Raw genomic sequence first — 18,690 nt, 5'->3', positions numbered from 1 at the left:
GTTTGATTGGCAAGACCTGCCTTTCATAAACCCATGTTGACTGGGCCTGATCACCTGGTTAACCTGTTTGTGCTCATTAATAGCACTCAAGATAACCTGTTCCATGACTTTGCCTGTCACCAAAGTCAGACTGACAGGCCTGTAGTTCCCCGGATCCTCCATCCATCCTTTTTTGTAAATGGGGGTAACATCCGCCAGCCTCCAGTCCAGCGGAACTTCCCCAGTGAGCCAAGACTGCCCAAAGATAATGGACAGGGGTTTGGCAATGACATCCGCCAGCTCTCTCAGGACTCTCGGGTGGATACCATCAGGCCCTATAGACTTGTGGGCATCCAGCTGATGAAGCAGATCCTTGACCCGTTCCTCTTGGATCACAGGAGCTTCAATTTGCTTTCCCTCCCTGCTCTCAGACACCATAGGCCAGCTCACCTGGGAACTACTAACCTAATTAAAGACTGAGGCAAAGAAGGCATTAAGGACCTCAGCCTTGTCCTCATTCCTAGTGACTAACGTACCCCCTGTGTCCAGTAGGGGCTGGAGGTGATCTTTAGCCCTCCTTTTGTTGTTAATGTATTTATAAAAAGACTTTTTGTTGTCCTTTACAGAGCAGGCTAGTCTAAGTTCCAGTTGGGCTTTTGCCCCCCCTGATTATCTCCCTACATGCCCTAACTTCCTCCCTGTAGTCCTCCCTGGATGCCTGCCCATTCTTCCAAGACTTATAGACTTCCCTTTTTCTTTTGAGGTGTTCCCAAACCTTCTTGGTCATCCAAGCCGGTTTTCTACCCCGGCGACTCAATTTCCAGCACACAGGGACAGCTCGCTCCTGTGCCTCCAGAATTTCCTTTTTGAGGAGTAACCAGCCTTCCTGCGCTCTCTTACCCTCAAGAGCTGTCTGCCACTGTACTTTATTAACCAGACTTCTAAACAGTCCAAAGTCAGCTCTCCCAAAGTCCAGCTTGGCTGTTTTAGTGCTCTCCCTCCTAACTTCCCCTAGAATTGAGAATTCTATTATCTCATGGTCACTATGCCCCAGGCATCCTCCAACCATCACATCTCCCACGAGACCTTCTCTGTTCACAAACAGCAGGTCTAGGGGAGCACCTTCTCTAGTCGGTTCAACTGACCAGTTGTGATAGGAAGTCGTCCTCCACACACTCCAGGAATCGCCTAGACTGTTTTCTGACTGCCGTGTTATACTTCCAGCAGACATTCGGTAGGTTAAAGTCACCCACAAGGACAAGGGCTAGTGAGCATGAGACTTCCCCCAGTTGTTTAAAAAAAAGTTCGTCAGCCTCACCGTCCTGATAGGGTGGCCTGTAGCAGATTCCTACTACAATATCCGCCTTCATAGACTTCCCTTTGATTTTTACCCACAGACACTCCACCAAGTCATCCCCAACATTAAACTCTAGGCAGTTTAGACCTTCCCTTACATAAAGGGCAACCCCGCCACCTCTCCTACCTCTCCTATCCCTCCTGAAGAGCTTGTAGCCATCCATGGTAGCGCTTCAATCATACGAGTCATCCCACCATGTTTCTGTGATGGCAACTATGTCATAGCTTCCCTGGTTAACGAGGGCTTCAGTTCCTCTTGTTTATTGCCCATACTGCGTGCGTTCGTATACAAGCACTTAAGTTGGGCTCTCGACCCCATCGCACCCCTCAGCTTTATTTCCTGAGCCGTTATTTATGGGATTTTCTTTTACCTCAAGGCAACTCGTGTGTTGCCCATTACTACACATATCACCCCCTACTATCACTGAGGCGGCAGGCCGAAGGCACCTGCCTACACTCCTCTCGTCAGACACTGGAGGGCCGTCCTCAGCTGTTATTCCTCCAAGTCTGGCAATACCCCCCACCCCCTTCACATATATAGTTTAAAGACCTATTGATGATCCCAGCTAGTTCTGCAGCAAGTAGCCTTTTCCCCCATGGAGACAAATCTGCCCCATCCCTGGATAGAAGGCCTGGCCTTGAGAAGGTCAGCCTGTGGTTAAAGAATCCTAGGTTTTGTTCCTCACACCACTTTTGTAGCCAATTAGTTAAATCCTCGCTCTTTGTTTTCCATCCCCTGTCATGTCCTACAGTCGGTATGATAGAGGAGAACATCACTTGGGCCCCCGATCCCTTCACCATTCTTCCCAAAACCCTGAGGTCCCTCTTACTTGCCCGAAGGTTTCTTTTCCTAAAGTCATCATTACCAACTTGGAAAATAAGAAGGGGATAGTAGTCCATGGGCCTGACTATAGACAGGAGTTTTTTTATCACATCCCTAATTGTTGCCCCAGGAAGGGAGCTCATGAAGCAGAGTTATGGTGAAATCTTACAAAATCATAAGAGGAGTCCCACCACCATGTGAGACCATTTCCAAGAGCTTCTCATTTCAGTTTTGTAATCTGGGTACCACTTGCTTTTATGCAAGGGTAGTTCAGGCTGCATAGCCACAGGCTAAGCCTAATCAAGTGCTTCCACAAAAAGCTGTTGACGTGAAGAGTCACCAAGTCGTTTTGAGCACAAGTCCATGGCTTTTATACAAGCAGAATATTTGACCAGTAAGAAATAATATTTTCAGGTTTACCTATTGCAAATACAAGCTGTAAAAATCAAAAAGCAATTTATGATTCAAGTATTTAGACTCCCAAATGTTGTAAGCTGTATTCCCTTCTCTCTGAAGAACTGAAGTAAGAGATAAAATTCTTACCTGGACAAAGTTTGGTCTAATTGTCCTGAACAACCTCCTGCTTCCACACTGCTCCAGGAACAAGAACACAAGAAACTCACTCTCAACAGAGCTGAAACTACTATCTGGCTTTTGAAATGAGGGTGCTGGAAGAGCACAAACATTCCGCTTGGCTCCTGATCATCCCTCTGCTTCAAATACATTGATATTATTGCATGCACTGAGGAATTGAGCAGTTGGAATATCAGCACAGTTAAGACTTTGTGAATGCCCCCTCCGTACTTCTACCTGTCAGTGAACACACTGCGTATCCATTACAAATATAACTTTACGTAGAGTGGCACACCAAAGCAGCTACACCAAGGGCCTGCATTCATGATTTCATGCTTTCTGGGCCACTAGAAACCACTAGAAAGATCATGTGCACTTGATCTGTATGTAAGCAACGAATGTATTTATCAGGAAGTGACACCACATTTTCATTCCTCACTGTTACGTTCCATTTCCCTTCTTAAAGATAAAATAGCTAGCAAAATATTTCAAAATATCTCTCTCCATGATTTTGGCATTATAGGTGCAAAATAATTTGTGTCTTTAAATGCAAAATAATTTGGCGGTTAATTTGAGTTCTCCTATGTCCAAACACATGGTTATAAATATCATTCTTGTCCTCCTCCATACCATTATTAATAGAGATCTACTCAAACCCCTCCAAATCAGCATCAGAATGCTGTTAAAAAGATTTGATCCCTTAGGTATGGTATAAAATCATTACTTTTCAGACCATTCTGTTAAGACAAAAGCTTGGGCAGAGCTCCTCCAAAACACTGTTGCCCTCCACCTCCCAAAAGGAAAGATACAAACTGAGAAACAAAATCAGCACAGAGTTAGGCGGATCAGCTTGGAGTAACTTCCCCCCCACTACTCCCTTCTGCGCCAGGCACAGCATAAGGGACCACTGGTTCTGCACATGTGTCAGGGGCATGTTTGAAGTGTCTTCCCTTCCCCATCTCTCCCCTGGTGCAGCTGTTTTTACCCAGCATTACCTTCCTGTTAAAGTTTCCATTAAATGATCTGGTGCCAGTACCCTCAAGTTCAGAAGAAAGATAATCCCCGATGACAGCCTGAGATTCCTATAAGAATGGGATTATCTCCAGGAGATGCACTGGCTGGCATTATTTGTTGCCCACTTCAAGGTACTTCCTCTTTCAACCACACCATTCTTCCATGGACTCATTGGCAAACTTGAAGGTGTGTTCTCTTCTGTAAGGACTCCGAAACGTCACAGAAAGAGCCACGTTTGTCAGAGATTCTAGTTTGTCCCAAGTCATTATTCGGCATCAGTTTCTCCAGCTCAAAGGCAAGACAGAATGAATGTTTACATTTAAAGCACCACTTAGGTACTGTGGCAGCAAGGAGGACAAATTGGTTATTAATACAGATGGATAAGCAGTAGCCCAACTGTTCTCCCCGTTTTTCCACAGCTCGTATGTTGAGGAAGACTTAAAAGAGCACAATCCAACCTGAGTTAACACCAAGCTTGCACAGGGGTGGAGGAAGAATTTACTAGAGTGCACATAAACTCACAGTGTAAGACGGTGGTCTCTTTGGAAAAGAGAAACCTTTGCACTAAACCAAACTTTTGCCAACATTTCAAGCATCTGAACCAGTAACAGAATCCTTTAGAAAGAAGTTCAGGAAGCGAAGTAACAGCGAACTACAGAACAGCTTTTTTTTTGCTGGTGTGGCAAAGTCAACCAACTTCCCCCTGAAACCCTGTCAGTAAGTAACTTGCAAACCAGTCAGCTCCCATCCTCCTCCCATATCCTCTGTAATCTTCACACAAGCTCAAACAGCATGATCCTGAACGGCAAGCTTCGGCACACATTTCAAAGACCACGGAAGCAAATTAAACGGTACAAGACCAGAGCAGGAATCGGAGAATCCCACTGAACAGTGAGAAAGAAGAGGCACCCCACCTGCAGCTTCTCATACGAGGCGACTCTGTTAAGAGTACACAACAAACAGACAACCAACCTGGATCTCAGTGCGGGGGTAGCGTAAGGTTCCCGCTAGCCTGGCTCACTGACCTTGCCTGAGTCAACTGGCTTACAAACTGCATCCACGATTTTAGTAAATATTTACACATTGTATGCAAACATACTGAACCTGAATAAACTTTACCACTGTGATTTTCAAGTGCAAATATATATAGTCTCCCTTAATTCTGCTCTTATTGTATTAAAAAAACAAACAAACCAAAACCACCACATTCAATTGCTCACCCCAAACTCTAGCCTGCACAAATTCTCTAAAAATAAATAATCAATCTGAAGGTTCACAAGAAATGAACTATTAATTGAAACATAGCTTAAGACAAGCAACACTGACCCTATTCCTCCATTAAAGAGGACTAGAAGTCCCTGCATAGAGAAAGCAGTAAATAAATCTTAGAAGTACTATTAGTTAAGACATCAGACAAAAACAGATCAGATTCCTGACTTGTTATTTTTGTCTTCACGTAACAACAACTCCATTTGGATGTTCGAAATTCAGCCTGCCTCAACATAAAATATTGCTTTCTACTCACAGTGCGGCATGAATAAAGGAAAGACTTTCAGTCTCAAAACATTTAAATTACTGATGTGTATGGATTATTGATTGTCATTGGTTTCTTCCAATGATCCATGATTGCTTCAAATTAAGCACAGCTGAAGACTGTTGCAGATGCATCCAAATGTAAGGTTGTTTCAGTAACCTAATAGCACTTTGATGTTTGCCTTGCTGAATTCTTCACTGCTGAAGGAGGATCGGAGTCTTCAGTTTACAGCAAAAAATAAAACAAGGCAGTTACGAAGATCATGTAACACAGAGCTCTGAAGCCCACAGCGGAGGTTTACTGCAATATGGTGGTCTGCTTCTGGTCTCTTGAGCACAAGCAGCTGCTGTAGCAGTTGCTCCCTCCTCTTCTGCATCTTCCTTTACCTCGCTGAAGCCATCTGCTTCTTGAAATGGATTTTCCAAGAGTTTCAGTACATTTCTTACCTAGAAAGAAAATATAGCATGGCTATGAGAATTTAGAAGGTGAAGGCAAAATGACATAGAGAAGAACCTCACACCAAATAATGGTCAAGTATATTGTATTTAATACACAAACCCCAGACAAGTCAAATATTAAACAGATGAACAACACGCATATCAAATAAACTGAAGATTGTAAAATCGTAACTGACTGAGTTTATATCTGTATGGAACTCAAGCTCAAATAACTTGAAATGCAAGCCTCAAATACAAGTCCTTACGTCATTTCTCAAAATAAATTAATTTTCCCATATTCTGCATGTAACAATCCACATACTGAATTCCACAGGTGAAAGCCAGGACTTTTAAAAGATAACAGCACAGCAAAGAACAGTGTAAATTCATCCCCAACTGCCTCTTCCATTCAGAAGACAGTAACAGCGGGGGTAAGCGTCTTGTCCTGGGATCAGCCTACAAAAGCTGGTGAAGTTCAGATTCAGATTTCCAATTCCTTTATTTCTTCTGCAGTCATTAAAACCATAGCTCCCTCAAAAATAATCCAGACCTTCCAAACAGCAAATTCCCAGTCCTCTGACTGCCTGAGCTGCCAGGATGAATCTCATCTAGCATAATGTCAGTCTTCAACGGCATCACTACACATCCACACAAACCTAGAGAGATGTTAACAAGTAATAGCTTACCTCTGAGAAATCCCCATTTTCAGCGGCTTCTATGGCATTCTGGGCAATATAATTTCTCAAGATATATTTTGGATTGTTTGAATTCATGACCTTCACACGATCAGCATTCCATGCATCAGCATCACCGACACCTTCTATTTCTTTTTGCAAACGGACTCTGAAATTAAGCAAGTGAAAGCAACTGGTTTGGCTCAAGATCCACATGTAAAAGTTGACCCGTTTCTTTGCCCTGGAGATCCTTAGTTTGCAGTTCTTCATTTAAAAGCAGCATCAGAGACCATGGGCAGGTCCTGATGAGGTTTGAGGAAGTGGCATGTTTAAGTATCCTTCCCTCCTCCGCCCCCACTGGTGCATGGTCTGTTCTGCATTGCTCTGCCAAAACTTTCGCATTCAGAACTTGGCTTCAGTATTTCCACGCTTATTAGTTAAAGCTTTTGATGTTCTGATAAAAGCAAAGGGATACAATACAGCTGAGGCACTTCCATCTACCCATCTAAAACTGTCAGTCCCGCTGGAGAACAAAACTCCAGGCAGTCAGGTGAGGAAAGGAGTCCGGACTTAATCCACAAAGCAGAAACAACTAACGCTCTACTAAGGGCTTCTTTTTATAGAAAACCTCCTGCCAACATTGAGTTTTTAGGATTTTAATTTATGCCTGTTAGAATAGCCCGGACATTTTTTTTCTGGCCATGACTTCTTTTACATTCTCTTTGATTACGAATACTTGTACTTGCTTTCTATATTAATATATAGATTTTTCTTTCAGAAAAAAAAAAGTAAAAGGATAAAATACTTAGAGATCAGTCAACTGTAGTTAATGAGCACTTAATAGCTCACAACTGAAATTAGTCTCTGCTAGAACATCAGCATTCTTGAAGCATTTTTAATACTAGATTTGATACAAGGTGATTTCTGCACCCTTATCCCTCCCCAAAAATCTAGCGAACAAAATACACAGATGCCCTTGAACTTTCGCAGCACCACAGATACTGATCTTGGAGTAGTTAACATCTTGAGTTGCATGCCACTCACATCCCTCCCAACCCATTTACTTTGAGACAGAATGTCTTTTGTAAGACGGGCACTCTGTTCTCAAATGAAATGCAAGACAAATACATTGCTCTGAATTCTGAGCAGCCTTACCTGTATTTCTCTAGCCATTCTTTCCAGTGACTTTTATTTCTGCTTAGTAAATCAGCTGCTGTTAACTGCTGCAGTTTAGAGAATTGTTCGATACGTTCTAATTCTTTATTTATATTAGCTTTTGTTCCAATTAAGGCAAACAGCTGAGGATTAGACTGAGCCAGCATCAGCATCATTGACAGTTGTCTGGAAACAAGAGAAACAAACACATTAGATATTAAAGTTGAGCTGCCTGTCAAGAACCGTCTTTTTGCAACCACAAAGTAGATACGAAAACATTCACAATGACCTATGATTTCACTGGAGAGGTGAAATAACAGTACTTTGTAATTAACAGAATAAATTTATAATAAGTTATACTAATTTTACTGTTCCTTCCTCCTTCTTCAGTGTGTTTAATTCACATTCCCGTGGTACCTGAAGTGCAGACAGCAGATTTTCAGAATTACTAGTTCAGTTTAGATGTACAGTTCTCATCAAAACACCCTTGGAACTTTGAAAGGAATTTGATCTTACTTAGGTATCAAGATAATACAGAATCCATAGGGTTAGTTTTTCAGAATTTCTTTTCCTAACATTAATACTGCAACAGCATGCAGAATGAGGACCTAACACCTAATCTTACCAGTACTAAGAAAACCCCAAAACAAATTGGGAAAGATACCTCATTTATAAGTCACATGAAACAATAGGTTGGGTGTTTTGGTTTTGTTTGTTTGTTTTTTAATTTAGCCAGTCTAAATTACAGAATCAGAATTGCTTTGTGGTAGTAAATTCCTAACAATATCCAGGTAATTTTGCTGCAAGTTTGACTAGGACTATATCTTTTTACATTGTTAGCTGGTGCTGTACAATAGCTTGACATTATTTTCAACACCATGCTATCCAACTTTTCTTTTTCCTGGATTAGTAACTGCACTAGAGCAAAAAGTAAAATAAAAAAACAAAGAGCATTAAGTTGCAGCATATCAACACACACTAAGCATTTTTATTTCTTTCTATGCATGCATTTATAAACAAAGGAGAAAAGAAACATTGTTCCCTGGCCTCAAAACAGACAATTCATTATATCAGATTATGTTTTCCTACTTTTAATAAGTAGAGATAAGTGCTTTAATTTTTGAGTTTATATGAACAAAAAAATACTAGCCAAACCTCATTTACACATCTGATGTGCCCAGATCTATGATATCCAGGTGCTGTGACAAAAATCAATTATGTACTCACTTTAACACAGCACTATGGCCCTCCAAAGCTTTATATCCACGTAATGATGACTTATAGCTACCTTTCACATTCCTCTAAGCCTGAAAATAATGTTTAAAAAAACATTGCCTCATCTGTCACACAAGCTATTTTCATATTGCATGATATCTGCTTACAACTTAAAAGTAGCTGAAATCTGGAACTCAATTAAAAAAGTGGTATCCACCACTTTAATTTAGCTCCCTTTCATTTCAGTGTATCATCACTGAAACTTAAATAATCAGCAATATCTCCAATACAATGAACTACTACAGCCAACCACCTTGGCACAACAGCAAACTTGTTTATACGAGTTTCACACCAGCCCATCTTCCCAACTCCCTGCTTTCCACAAGTTAACTGTGGCATCAACACACAGAAAAAGCTTAAGAATTTGGTAGGTTCATTACCTTCATGGAACACTTATTAACTGGGGGATGAGACATGACACCCTATGCAAAATATCCCCACTTTAGTTTCCTCCCTTATTTGGGAAGATGCTAGAAAAAAAGCAACACAAATTCATGGGTCACACTCATTCCTTGTTTTCCTCTGCTCCAAACAGTGAAAAACTGCTGCAATCACTGTTATAAGCAGCTGTTGAACAAAACTTAACATTTTTCCATGCCCAGAGCAGCTGGGCCGCAGAACATAACCCATCAAATGGGACATGGATGGCACCACACGGTTTTCAGAGCCTAAAGCATGCATTTAGGTTATACTTAGCCCAGAACATAGTGATTATTTGTTGACAGTACACTGGCAGAACACAGTAAATCTATTTCTTCTATAAAAATCACCTCACTATCTGGCACTCTCATTGTCTTAGTCAGCAAAGTCAGTGGAGGAAAAAAAAAAGGACCACACAGAAGCTCAGACAACTTTAGCCCAAGAACCAACTTGGGCAGCAACAGCAGCAAGTCACTGCTGAGCATCCACCAGTCACAAAATACTGGTGAAAACACACAAAAATTTGCACTGCTGTCGATCATGATGCGCCTACTTAACAGTGAAATTTCCGAATTTAGTCAAACATTACACAGCATGCTGAGTTCATTATAGTTATGATGAAACTAAAAGCACGGGCCAAAAACATTTAAGAAGAGTATTACCTTGGATCCATCTGTGGTTTGAAAGCAACTTTCAGTTCTTCCACAGAAGCACACTGACTTGTGAGCTTTTCTAAGAAATCTTCCAACTTTGAAGGATCATCTACTGAGAATGAACTCAGCAAGGAGAAAATATTTGTGAAGTCTCCACCTGAAAAAGTAAACTCTGTGAATAACCCAACTAACAGATCAGCAGGAAAACAGGTCCCACATTTGCTTCCTACCCCCTGCAGCAGTACGTGTTGCTTCTGCAAATGAGAGACAGGGAGAGCCCTCTACCAAGGCAACAGCTGCCTCACAGTACACAAGAAGGTAATTATTTTTCAGCCTTTTGTTCTTCTCTCAGATGACAATGTACTTGCAAAAGGCTGCTTTCTTGTAAGGTCAAAACAAAAAAATCTCCATTTTGGTTAATTAATTACCAAATTAATTAACTATTAAATACTAACCCACTGTGCTCCTTACCAACCTGTGAGATGCATGGTTTCAAGGAGTTCAGACACCAGCTTACTATCTTCCTCTAATTCCAGCTGGATTAGGCCTAGTTTCTTCCTCATCTTCTGCAAATAATGTTTCTCAAATTCTGCATCATATTCCTCTTCCAGAATTAGTTCACTTATTTCCAAGGGCAGCTCTGGAACTAGAGCTTCAGCAAGCTTCCCCAGGTTCCACTTGCAAATCTCTGGCTGCTTGTTGTAAGCGTAGCGCCCTGTATTATCAGAACCATTGCAAATGTGCTCAGGGTCATATCTACAAACGAAGAAATAGCATTCTTCTAGTTATCTGGACACCAATATCATGAGAAGTATTATTTTTATTATTTTAGTCTCCTCTAGGAAGCTAAAAAATTCAAAAGGGAACACTCCTCCTGGATTCTTTTCCCAAAGTTACTCCATGAGATATTTTTCTACCCTCTCAAATGCTGAGAAACCCCACTGGCTGAAAGAACAGTCTAACAGTTAGAGATGTTGTAAATACAGTTAAAAAAAAGTTGAAAAGAACAATTACGGGACAATTAGAACTAAGTTAATCTACTTTGCCACAAAGAGGGTTCAGAGTTAAAATATTAAAGCAATCGCGAACATCAGGATTGTTCGACATTGCAAATACCTACACACATTTCAAATGATTATGCCACACTGACCTGTCCATAAATCCAAAAGGGCCATAGTCAATGGTTAGTCCAACTATGCTCATATTATCCGTATTCAGCACCCCATGGCAAAACCCAACACACTGCCATTCAGCAACCAACCTCGCTGTCCGCTTTGTTATCTAAAAGAGATTTTTATTATTATTATTATTTTTCAACACAATGTATTTCAAATACATTCATGTATTTCCAAGCATTTTGTAGTCCGAAATGAATCTTCCTACAGCTCCGATGGAAGCAGATGCTGGCAGTATGCCATACACACACACATCTCTTGGGGACAGCTTGCCTTTCTCCTATAGTAACTGCCTTGTTTCTCACTCTCCCATTTCTGTTTGCCTCCTCTTCTTTCCTTCCACTCTTCACTTCCAAGTCAACTGGACAGCTTCAAAATGTACTGGAGACGGAATGCGGAAATAAGGTAAACTGACACCAGACTTGCCTCCTGTTCCAGATGTGATACAAATACATTCTCTTGCTTACTACTAATTTTAAAGATCCTTTAACTACAGGCAAGAGAAAACATACGCAAAGTCTAATAAATAAAATTAACTATATGCAGCAAAGCCTAACATAAAGTTAGTCTTTTGGTTTACCTGGCACGAAGGAGTGATTTACAGGAAGGTAAGTGGTTTACACAAAAAATTATATCCTGCTAAGAAGTTTTAGCACTGATAAACACTTCCCTTAATTTGCTGAGAGTGAAAAAAAGCTACAAGGTTAAGTAAAAATATTCAAAGAATTATAATTTTATTTAAATGCAATCCTTCACTCCATGTATGCTTTACCAGAGTTTTTCAGTTGCTTAACTCAGAGCGATTGTTGTGGAATCCTTGACTGTAATCATTGCATGTGACTCATTCTTCAAATAAAGAGTGTAATATTTTAAAATAGTTCTAGTTATCTAATTAAATTATCCCACCTGTCATGGGATAATGACTATGATATGCCCTATGAAATATAACTAGATATGCCCTATGAAATATAACTAGATATGCCCTATGAAATCTAAAAATTTAGGCAACTAACCCGGCTTTTAAATAAACCTGAATGTTTCTAAATACTTCACTAAACTGCTGTAAATAAAAATTTTATGTAGTCATTAGCTAAAACTATAAAATCAAACTATTTTCATAGCTAAAATCACTCATCTTCCCAAATAGCTATCAACGTACAGAAATTTAAAGCAACTATTCCCTCCAGCTGCAATGTAAGAGCATTTATTAAGGTTTAAAACCCGAGCTAGTTAACAGAGGAGAAGGCACTCCAAGCCGTTACACGTGTCCAAAACTGATTACTGGTATGCCATAAACCAGTAAGGGAGACACACCCCCACGATGGCTCTGTGCCAGGAAGACGGTAAAACTTAGAAATAAAAAAATCCAGGCCACCGGAGTTGGGATGAAAGCACGCCAATGGTAAAGCAATTCATGACTGCTGAATGTCTTTGTATGAATGCATCACAAACTGCCAGTGTTCTGGTAAAAAATAAATCCTGCTAATGAGAACACCTGAAAGCAATTAAATCTTGGGCACCACTCAAAGATCAGTATATTAATGAGAAAGAGATGGCTTTGCACTCACTTTGAGCTTCATGCTTTTTGATCACATTTTTCTACTGCTAGCCATACCAGAAAACAAGTACGGTGTACACATAAACAAGAGCACTATCTCAAGGACATGCTCATTTAAATTTAAACAATACCTACAAATTATTTGAGAAGTACAAATAATGGTGTTTGCTTTCTAGACAGTGCTGTCCAAGGCAACCACTTGTACTTTTTTCCTCCTTTTCTTCTACCGTGCAAAAAGACAGACAAAACACGTTAGGAGTTGAGCTGACAGCACTTCCTCACTATTAAAAAAGATGGACATGCTTGTCAAACGAGGTAAGGGATTGGTGTGTTTTTCAGAAGGAGAGAGGTATGGAAAGTCTCCACTAAGGAGGAGAGGAAACATGAAGAGTCAACGCTAGCGTAGGCATGGAGCATGGACAGGCACAGGCAGGAGGAGCACAACAAACAGACAAAACAATGGAGATGGGGGCAATAAGGAAAGTGTGACAGGATGGGAGGAGGAAACCAGTAGTAACTGGGCCAGGAAAAGCAGCCAAAAGCAGAAAGAGGCAGGACTGGGCACAAACATATCCACAAAGATTCCCAAGTTCCATGACTTTTCTGTCATCAGAAAGTAAGCATGCCATCAACTACGGAGCTGTCACATAGCGGGTGACAAGACACAGTCCTCATCAGCAACTCCCATCGTTCTAACGCAACAGGCCTGTCCAGGGAAGTTAAACTCTCTGGCAGCCAGCGGTGGACCACACCACGGCTCGCTTTTGAAGAACTAACGCAAGTAGGCGCAGGTTGTGTTAAAGACAAAAAAAAAAAAAAAAGGCAAACCAAAATCCACAAAATCACCCCACAAATTCAAACCCCACAAAATCTAGATTGTCAGATTTTTTTTTTGCCTGCCTTTCGACCCCTTATTGGTCTGTTATGGACATGCACCATGTTGCAGCCATTCCCCCCAGTCCCTACCAGATCATTTCAGATTTCAAAGCATCACAACTGCTTGTACATGGACTAATTAAATGTATTAGACTATAGTATTTTTTAATTATTCTGCTTCCTAGCTAGTTATAACATTCTTATTTGAGTTGTACCATTATTTGAACTTCAGGTGATCCCTATCAGAGCCTTTATTACAGTTCTCCAGGGATTTCAAACCCGATCCCTTCTGCAAGGGTAGCATGACTATATACTAATCACTAAAACACGAAGAGAAGCATCTTATTCCCTGACTCCAAATTCTTTGTTTGCTTACTGAGACAAAAAAATATAGCAAGAGAAATCTGATGTCAAAAATAGTAATATAGTATCAACAGTGAGGCAAAAGCTATATTCAGAAGATAAAGTTTAGATGACAACTAATTTAGCTATATTTTACTTCAAAGAGAAATATAGGAATTCTACATTTACTAATGCTATAGTTCTGATTTTTATTATGGATCTCCAGTAATTGTTAAGGTCTAAATTTATACAGTAATTGAAAACAAGTTCAAAATGGGTCTCTGAGAAATCACCCAGCCTCTCCTCTGGGCCACCACACAACGACCTCTGATACTACACCACATCTAAGGCGTATTTATCTCACCTGATTTTACCATTCCCAAAGCTGGAGGTTTTGCAACTTCCTCAGGCAAGCCCTCGCAACAATTCACTGCCTTTAAACATTTCAGTTCTAAAGCCTGAACTTAAAAGTGATTTGCAGTCAACATTCCTGTTTGTAATTCGAAAAATGAGATGGGAAGTGGCAAGGTTCTCAGTATTTTACAAGATGATGCCTTGCAAGTGATGTCTCGGTACCATAAACTCATCATCTGACGGTCAGGGCCAGAACTGACCCTCGCAGTCTAAGACACTCCCAGCAAACAGAGACAAGTCTTGGGAAGCTCTTCCAGAGCAGAGGAATCATGATTTTCTATTAAAAAGGTTAAACCACTTCCATTAGTTTGATCAATATCACAATCATTTTCATCGATAAGCAGTTCTATTGAGAGTTTCCTCCAAGGAAAAGGATAGTTCAGGCAATTAACCGACCCCAGCCATCTGTGCTTGCAGATGAAGTTCCTAAAGACGACTGCTACGGATTTATGAAGAGAATCTCATCTTTCTCACCTCTTTGAAGAAAGCAGCATTCCTCTGTATACTGTGGTCTGAATAAGCCTCCTGGATTTCTGGATAGAAAGTGCTGATCACATAATCAAGCATCTGTATTCGAATATCATTTCGGTTAACACTGGGACCCTTGCGTCCTGTGTATTCATCGGTAGGTTTAAAGATTTCGAAAGAACCAAATCTGTTTTAAAATAACAAAAATGTTTCAGTATTATTTGATACTATTAACTTCATGTGATGTTACATGTAGTAAAAACATTTACTGTTGTTGCAATAACACCATATCACCTCTTAACACTGATCCTTCAACTGACAAAGACTCACAATACTCCTGCGCTGAACCCAGCGAGGCTCAGTGACTCAACGCAAGAAAACACACACATCCACATGTAAGATCAAGACCAGCTCATTAACAACCACTTCTATGGAAAAAATTCTTATCCTGGGTAAATAACACAGGAATAGAACTTACTTAAAATACCAGACTGTACATCAAGCACGTAAGATAGATTTTTCCACATATATACAGGCACGCACGCGTATATACACAAACGTATACATGCACATATTCCTATTCCTCATCGTCCCCTAATATTTTGTTATCTTACAAGAAGCAATGCAACTTCCGAAACTCCAAATGTTTTGTGTCGGAGCACGAACCTTGTACACTTCTCAGGCAGGGAAAGTACACCCAAACTTTGACAATGCTACATTAGAATAGCTTTGGAATTAAGAGTGGAGCTATAATCCACCACTACCAGCAGCAGCAAAAGCAGCATGTATTCCATGCAGGCATAAACGTGAAAAATCTCTTCTGAGGTGTGCAGAACTTAGTTCTTCCTTCTACCAGGCTAGCACCCTTAGTGTTCATCTGTCTGGGTGCAAAGACACCAGCTCATTGTATTCCCGGGACAAGAAAAGCGGCTTCCTACAGCTTCGCAAAAGAGTTCCAAGCCTCCAGAATAAGAAACACACAAGCGGTGCCGTTATGGAAATACACTTAAAATGGTATTTTAAAAGACTGCTGTGCTTGGTTTTAAAAGAATAAAAACCCCAACAAAACAGGTTTCTACCTTATAAACGTAGAAGCTATTCTCAGAACAACTGTACACCTTTCACTTTTTGGATTCCCATCATAAAATATGTCACGGACGACTTTTGAGTCAGATGTCACACACGTCCCAGCCCTTGTTGTTGGTATTCCTAGGTGAAACATGGCCTCGCTGCACAGGAACTCCCGTATGCTCGACCGCAGGACCTTCCGACCATCGGCCTGTCTGCAACAAGAAGACACAGAGAATTTTTAGGCTGTAAAGGCACGAACTCCTGTCTCCCCCTTATCTGCAGAGAAACAAAAGCCTAGAAACAATGTGCTTTGTCCACAGTCACGCAACAAAGTAGTAGCAGATCTGAGAACAAAAGCTGGACCTTCAGACTTCTGTTAAAGTTCAATTAGATACAACACACTTGCAATGAAGACCACACATAGCAGAAAAAAAATAAACCTTCCAGTTACACATAACCCTTCTAATCATTAACTCTGTTGTTTTTATTGACGCAACAGTCTTTCAAAAAATCAAAAAATTTTGGACAAGTATCGCTAGTTTATTATACAAGAAGTCACTGATTTCCTCTTACTAAAATGCCTATGGTTATGCCTCTTGAAAAATAATATTATTTCGTATCTTCCTGGGTAAGCAATCTAGAAATGGGGTGTTAAGTGCAGGCACACATGGCAGTTGCATTAAAAAAATCCCTGAACAGACAGCAAATAGCAAACTAGCTTATTTAATAGACATAAAGTAAACGGAACAGGCACGGGTGGTTCTCAGCCCACGCTCCCAGCACTTCGGAAGCCACAGGCAAGCAGAAGAGCTGCCCAGAGCAGACCTACAATGCTACTACCGTATCTGGGATTTTTCACTGTGATTTCCTTTCCAGACTAGAAGGCGGCCTTCAGAGTATCACATGTATGAAACTAAGGTGTTACCGAGCCTGTGCGCAGCTGGAACAGAAAATATAGGAAACGCAAGTGGGAAAAGTACCTGAAAGATTTAAAGCAGTGCAGGCTAAAGTGACTAATGGAGATATCCATCCCTTGCCAGTGTGCCAGGCCTATCCAGCCCTGGTCAGTGTGCCACTGTAGGGGCTTTTCCACCATTCCCTCCCAGTCCGGAAGGATGGAGGAAAGGCACTGCTGGCAGCAGGACCAGCAGCACAAACAAACCAAGCACCTGCATTTTAAATACCATTTGTGTGAGCCATAGGACAACTTGGCAGCAAGCAATCAGGTGGCTATTGCACACTGCTGTCCCTACTTTCAACAGGGTGTGTGTCCTCCTAAGGAAGGGGGAAAAGCATCAGAGGAGGATAACCAGGGACAGAAACGATTCAGCACCTGAAGGAGATGCAATTACAGTCTAATTTTCAGAGGAAAATTTTGCCACCTTCTGGTTTGGCATTTAAGCATTGCACTGGCTGCAGCGAGGATACTAAAAAGAAGCCCGAGGGTTTAAGAGACGACGTCTGCCTTCGGGAAGGATCCTCGCTAATGCAATTAGCGGGCAGGGAAGCCCGTCCCCAGCCTCCCTCGGCACGGCGAGCTCGCCACGCACGGGGGGCTTCACGCGGGGGCAGCGGGGTGCGGCTCCTCCCGAAACGGGCTTCACCGGGTGATTCCGCCATCGTCCCTCCCCGCCGCCCCGCTTCCTCGGGGCCGGGCCGCCCGTCGGGCCTTACCGGGAGAAGGGAGTGAGGCCGGCGCCCTTGAGCTGGATCTCCCAGCGCTCGCCCCGCGGGCCCAGCACCTCGCCCAGGTACATGGCGGCGCCGTCGCCCAGCTGCCCCGCGAAGCTGCCGAACTGGTGGCCGCAGTAGCAGTGCGCCGCCGGCTCCGAGCCCGCCAGCAGCCGGTTCCCGCTGAAGTACAGCGCCGCCTCGGCCTCCGCCGCCTCCCGACCGGCCGCGGGCACCTCCAGCCCCAGCAGCGCCAGCGCCGGCAGCGACATGGCCACCAGCCGCGGGTTCTGCAGCGGCGTGGGCCGCACCCGGGAGAAGCAGGCGCCGGGCACGGCCCGCGGCCCGCCGGCCTCTGAGGCGTCCACCGGCAGCGAGCGCAGCGCCAGGTTGTCGAAGCGCAGCGCGCCCAGCCAACACCCGCCGCCCGCCTGCGCGCCGCCCTCAGGGCCGGCCGACCCGGCCGGGAGAGCGGCGGGCTGCTGCATGGCGGCGCCCAGGGAGCAGGGCCGGCGCGGGCCCGCCGCCGGCAGCAGCACCACAGGGAAGCGGCGACCGCTACGCAGCGCCGCGGCCATCCGCCCGGCGGCGGAGCGGGGGGCGGGGCAACGGGGCGGGAGAGCCCCGCCCGCAGGCGAAGCCCCGCCCACAGTGGAAGCCCCGCCCACCGGCCGGCGAAGGGCGGGGCGGTAGCGGAGCCGCGCTGCGCGGGGCGCCGGGCGGGAGCCGAGCGGCGGGGCCAGGCGGGGCGGCGGTGCGCGGGGGGTCCCGGCGCCCGAGCGGCGGGCTGCGGGGTGTAAAAGCCGGTCCCGCGGCGCGGCGGCCTCAGCCCGGGCGGACGCCGGAGGCATCGCGAGGGACCGCCGGCTGGAGCCGCCACCAGGTCGCGGTGCGGGGGCGCGGCGGGGAGCGCGCTGCCGCTGTGGCGGTGCCCGGGTGTCGCGTCCCTTACTCCGCGGGCCGCTCGTTGGCCTCAGCTGCGCCTCGGGCGCCCGATCTGGAGAGGGAGAGCCCCGCGGGGCGGCACGCGTGGCTTTTCCCGAGGCTCTCCCGGCTGAGCGCTCGCCTGGGCTGGCTGGCGTTAAGATGTCCTGGCTAACGAGGGGCGGGAAATCGAAGGAGAAGGAGGAGCTGGAAAGCTCCCTGAGCCAGGAGGAGAGGGGTCCGCTGGTACATGCCATGCTGGAGCACGGGGGGGACCCCTGGGACTATAAGGTCGTTG

At 43.7% G+C, this 18,690-nt stretch overlaps 1 protein-coding gene across 1 annotated transcript; it reads right to left on the bottom strand.

The window, feature by feature from the left end:
* Positions 1-5,169: 5,169 nt before the first annotated feature.
* Positions 5,170-18,319, bottom strand: SELENOO (selenoprotein O). Its single transcript, XM_009981460.2, has 9 exons — positions 17,472-18,319; positions 15,806-16,009; positions 14,733-14,913; positions 11,044-11,174; positions 10,369-10,649; positions 9,903-10,050; positions 7,546-7,731; positions 6,403-6,559; positions 5,170-5,725 (listed from the first exon to the last, which is right to left on the bottom strand). Exons 1-9 carry the CDS (start codon positions 18,317-18,319, stop codon positions 5,531-5,533), a joined length of 2,331 nt encoding a protein of 776 aa, XP_009979762.2. The 3' UTR covers positions 5,170-5,530.
* Positions 18,320-18,690: the final 371 nt, after the last annotated feature.

Source organism: Tauraco erythrolophus, chromosome 4, assembly GCF_009769465.1.
Source record: "Tauraco erythrolophus isolate bTauEry1 chromosome 4, bTauEry1.pri, whole genome shotgun sequence".
Lineage (NCBI taxonomy): Eukaryota > Metazoa > Chordata > Aves > Musophagiformes > Musophagidae > Tauraco > Tauraco erythrolophus.
Note: the sequence above shows the minus strand (reverse complement) of the source record. Positions and strands in the feature narration are given on the sequence as shown.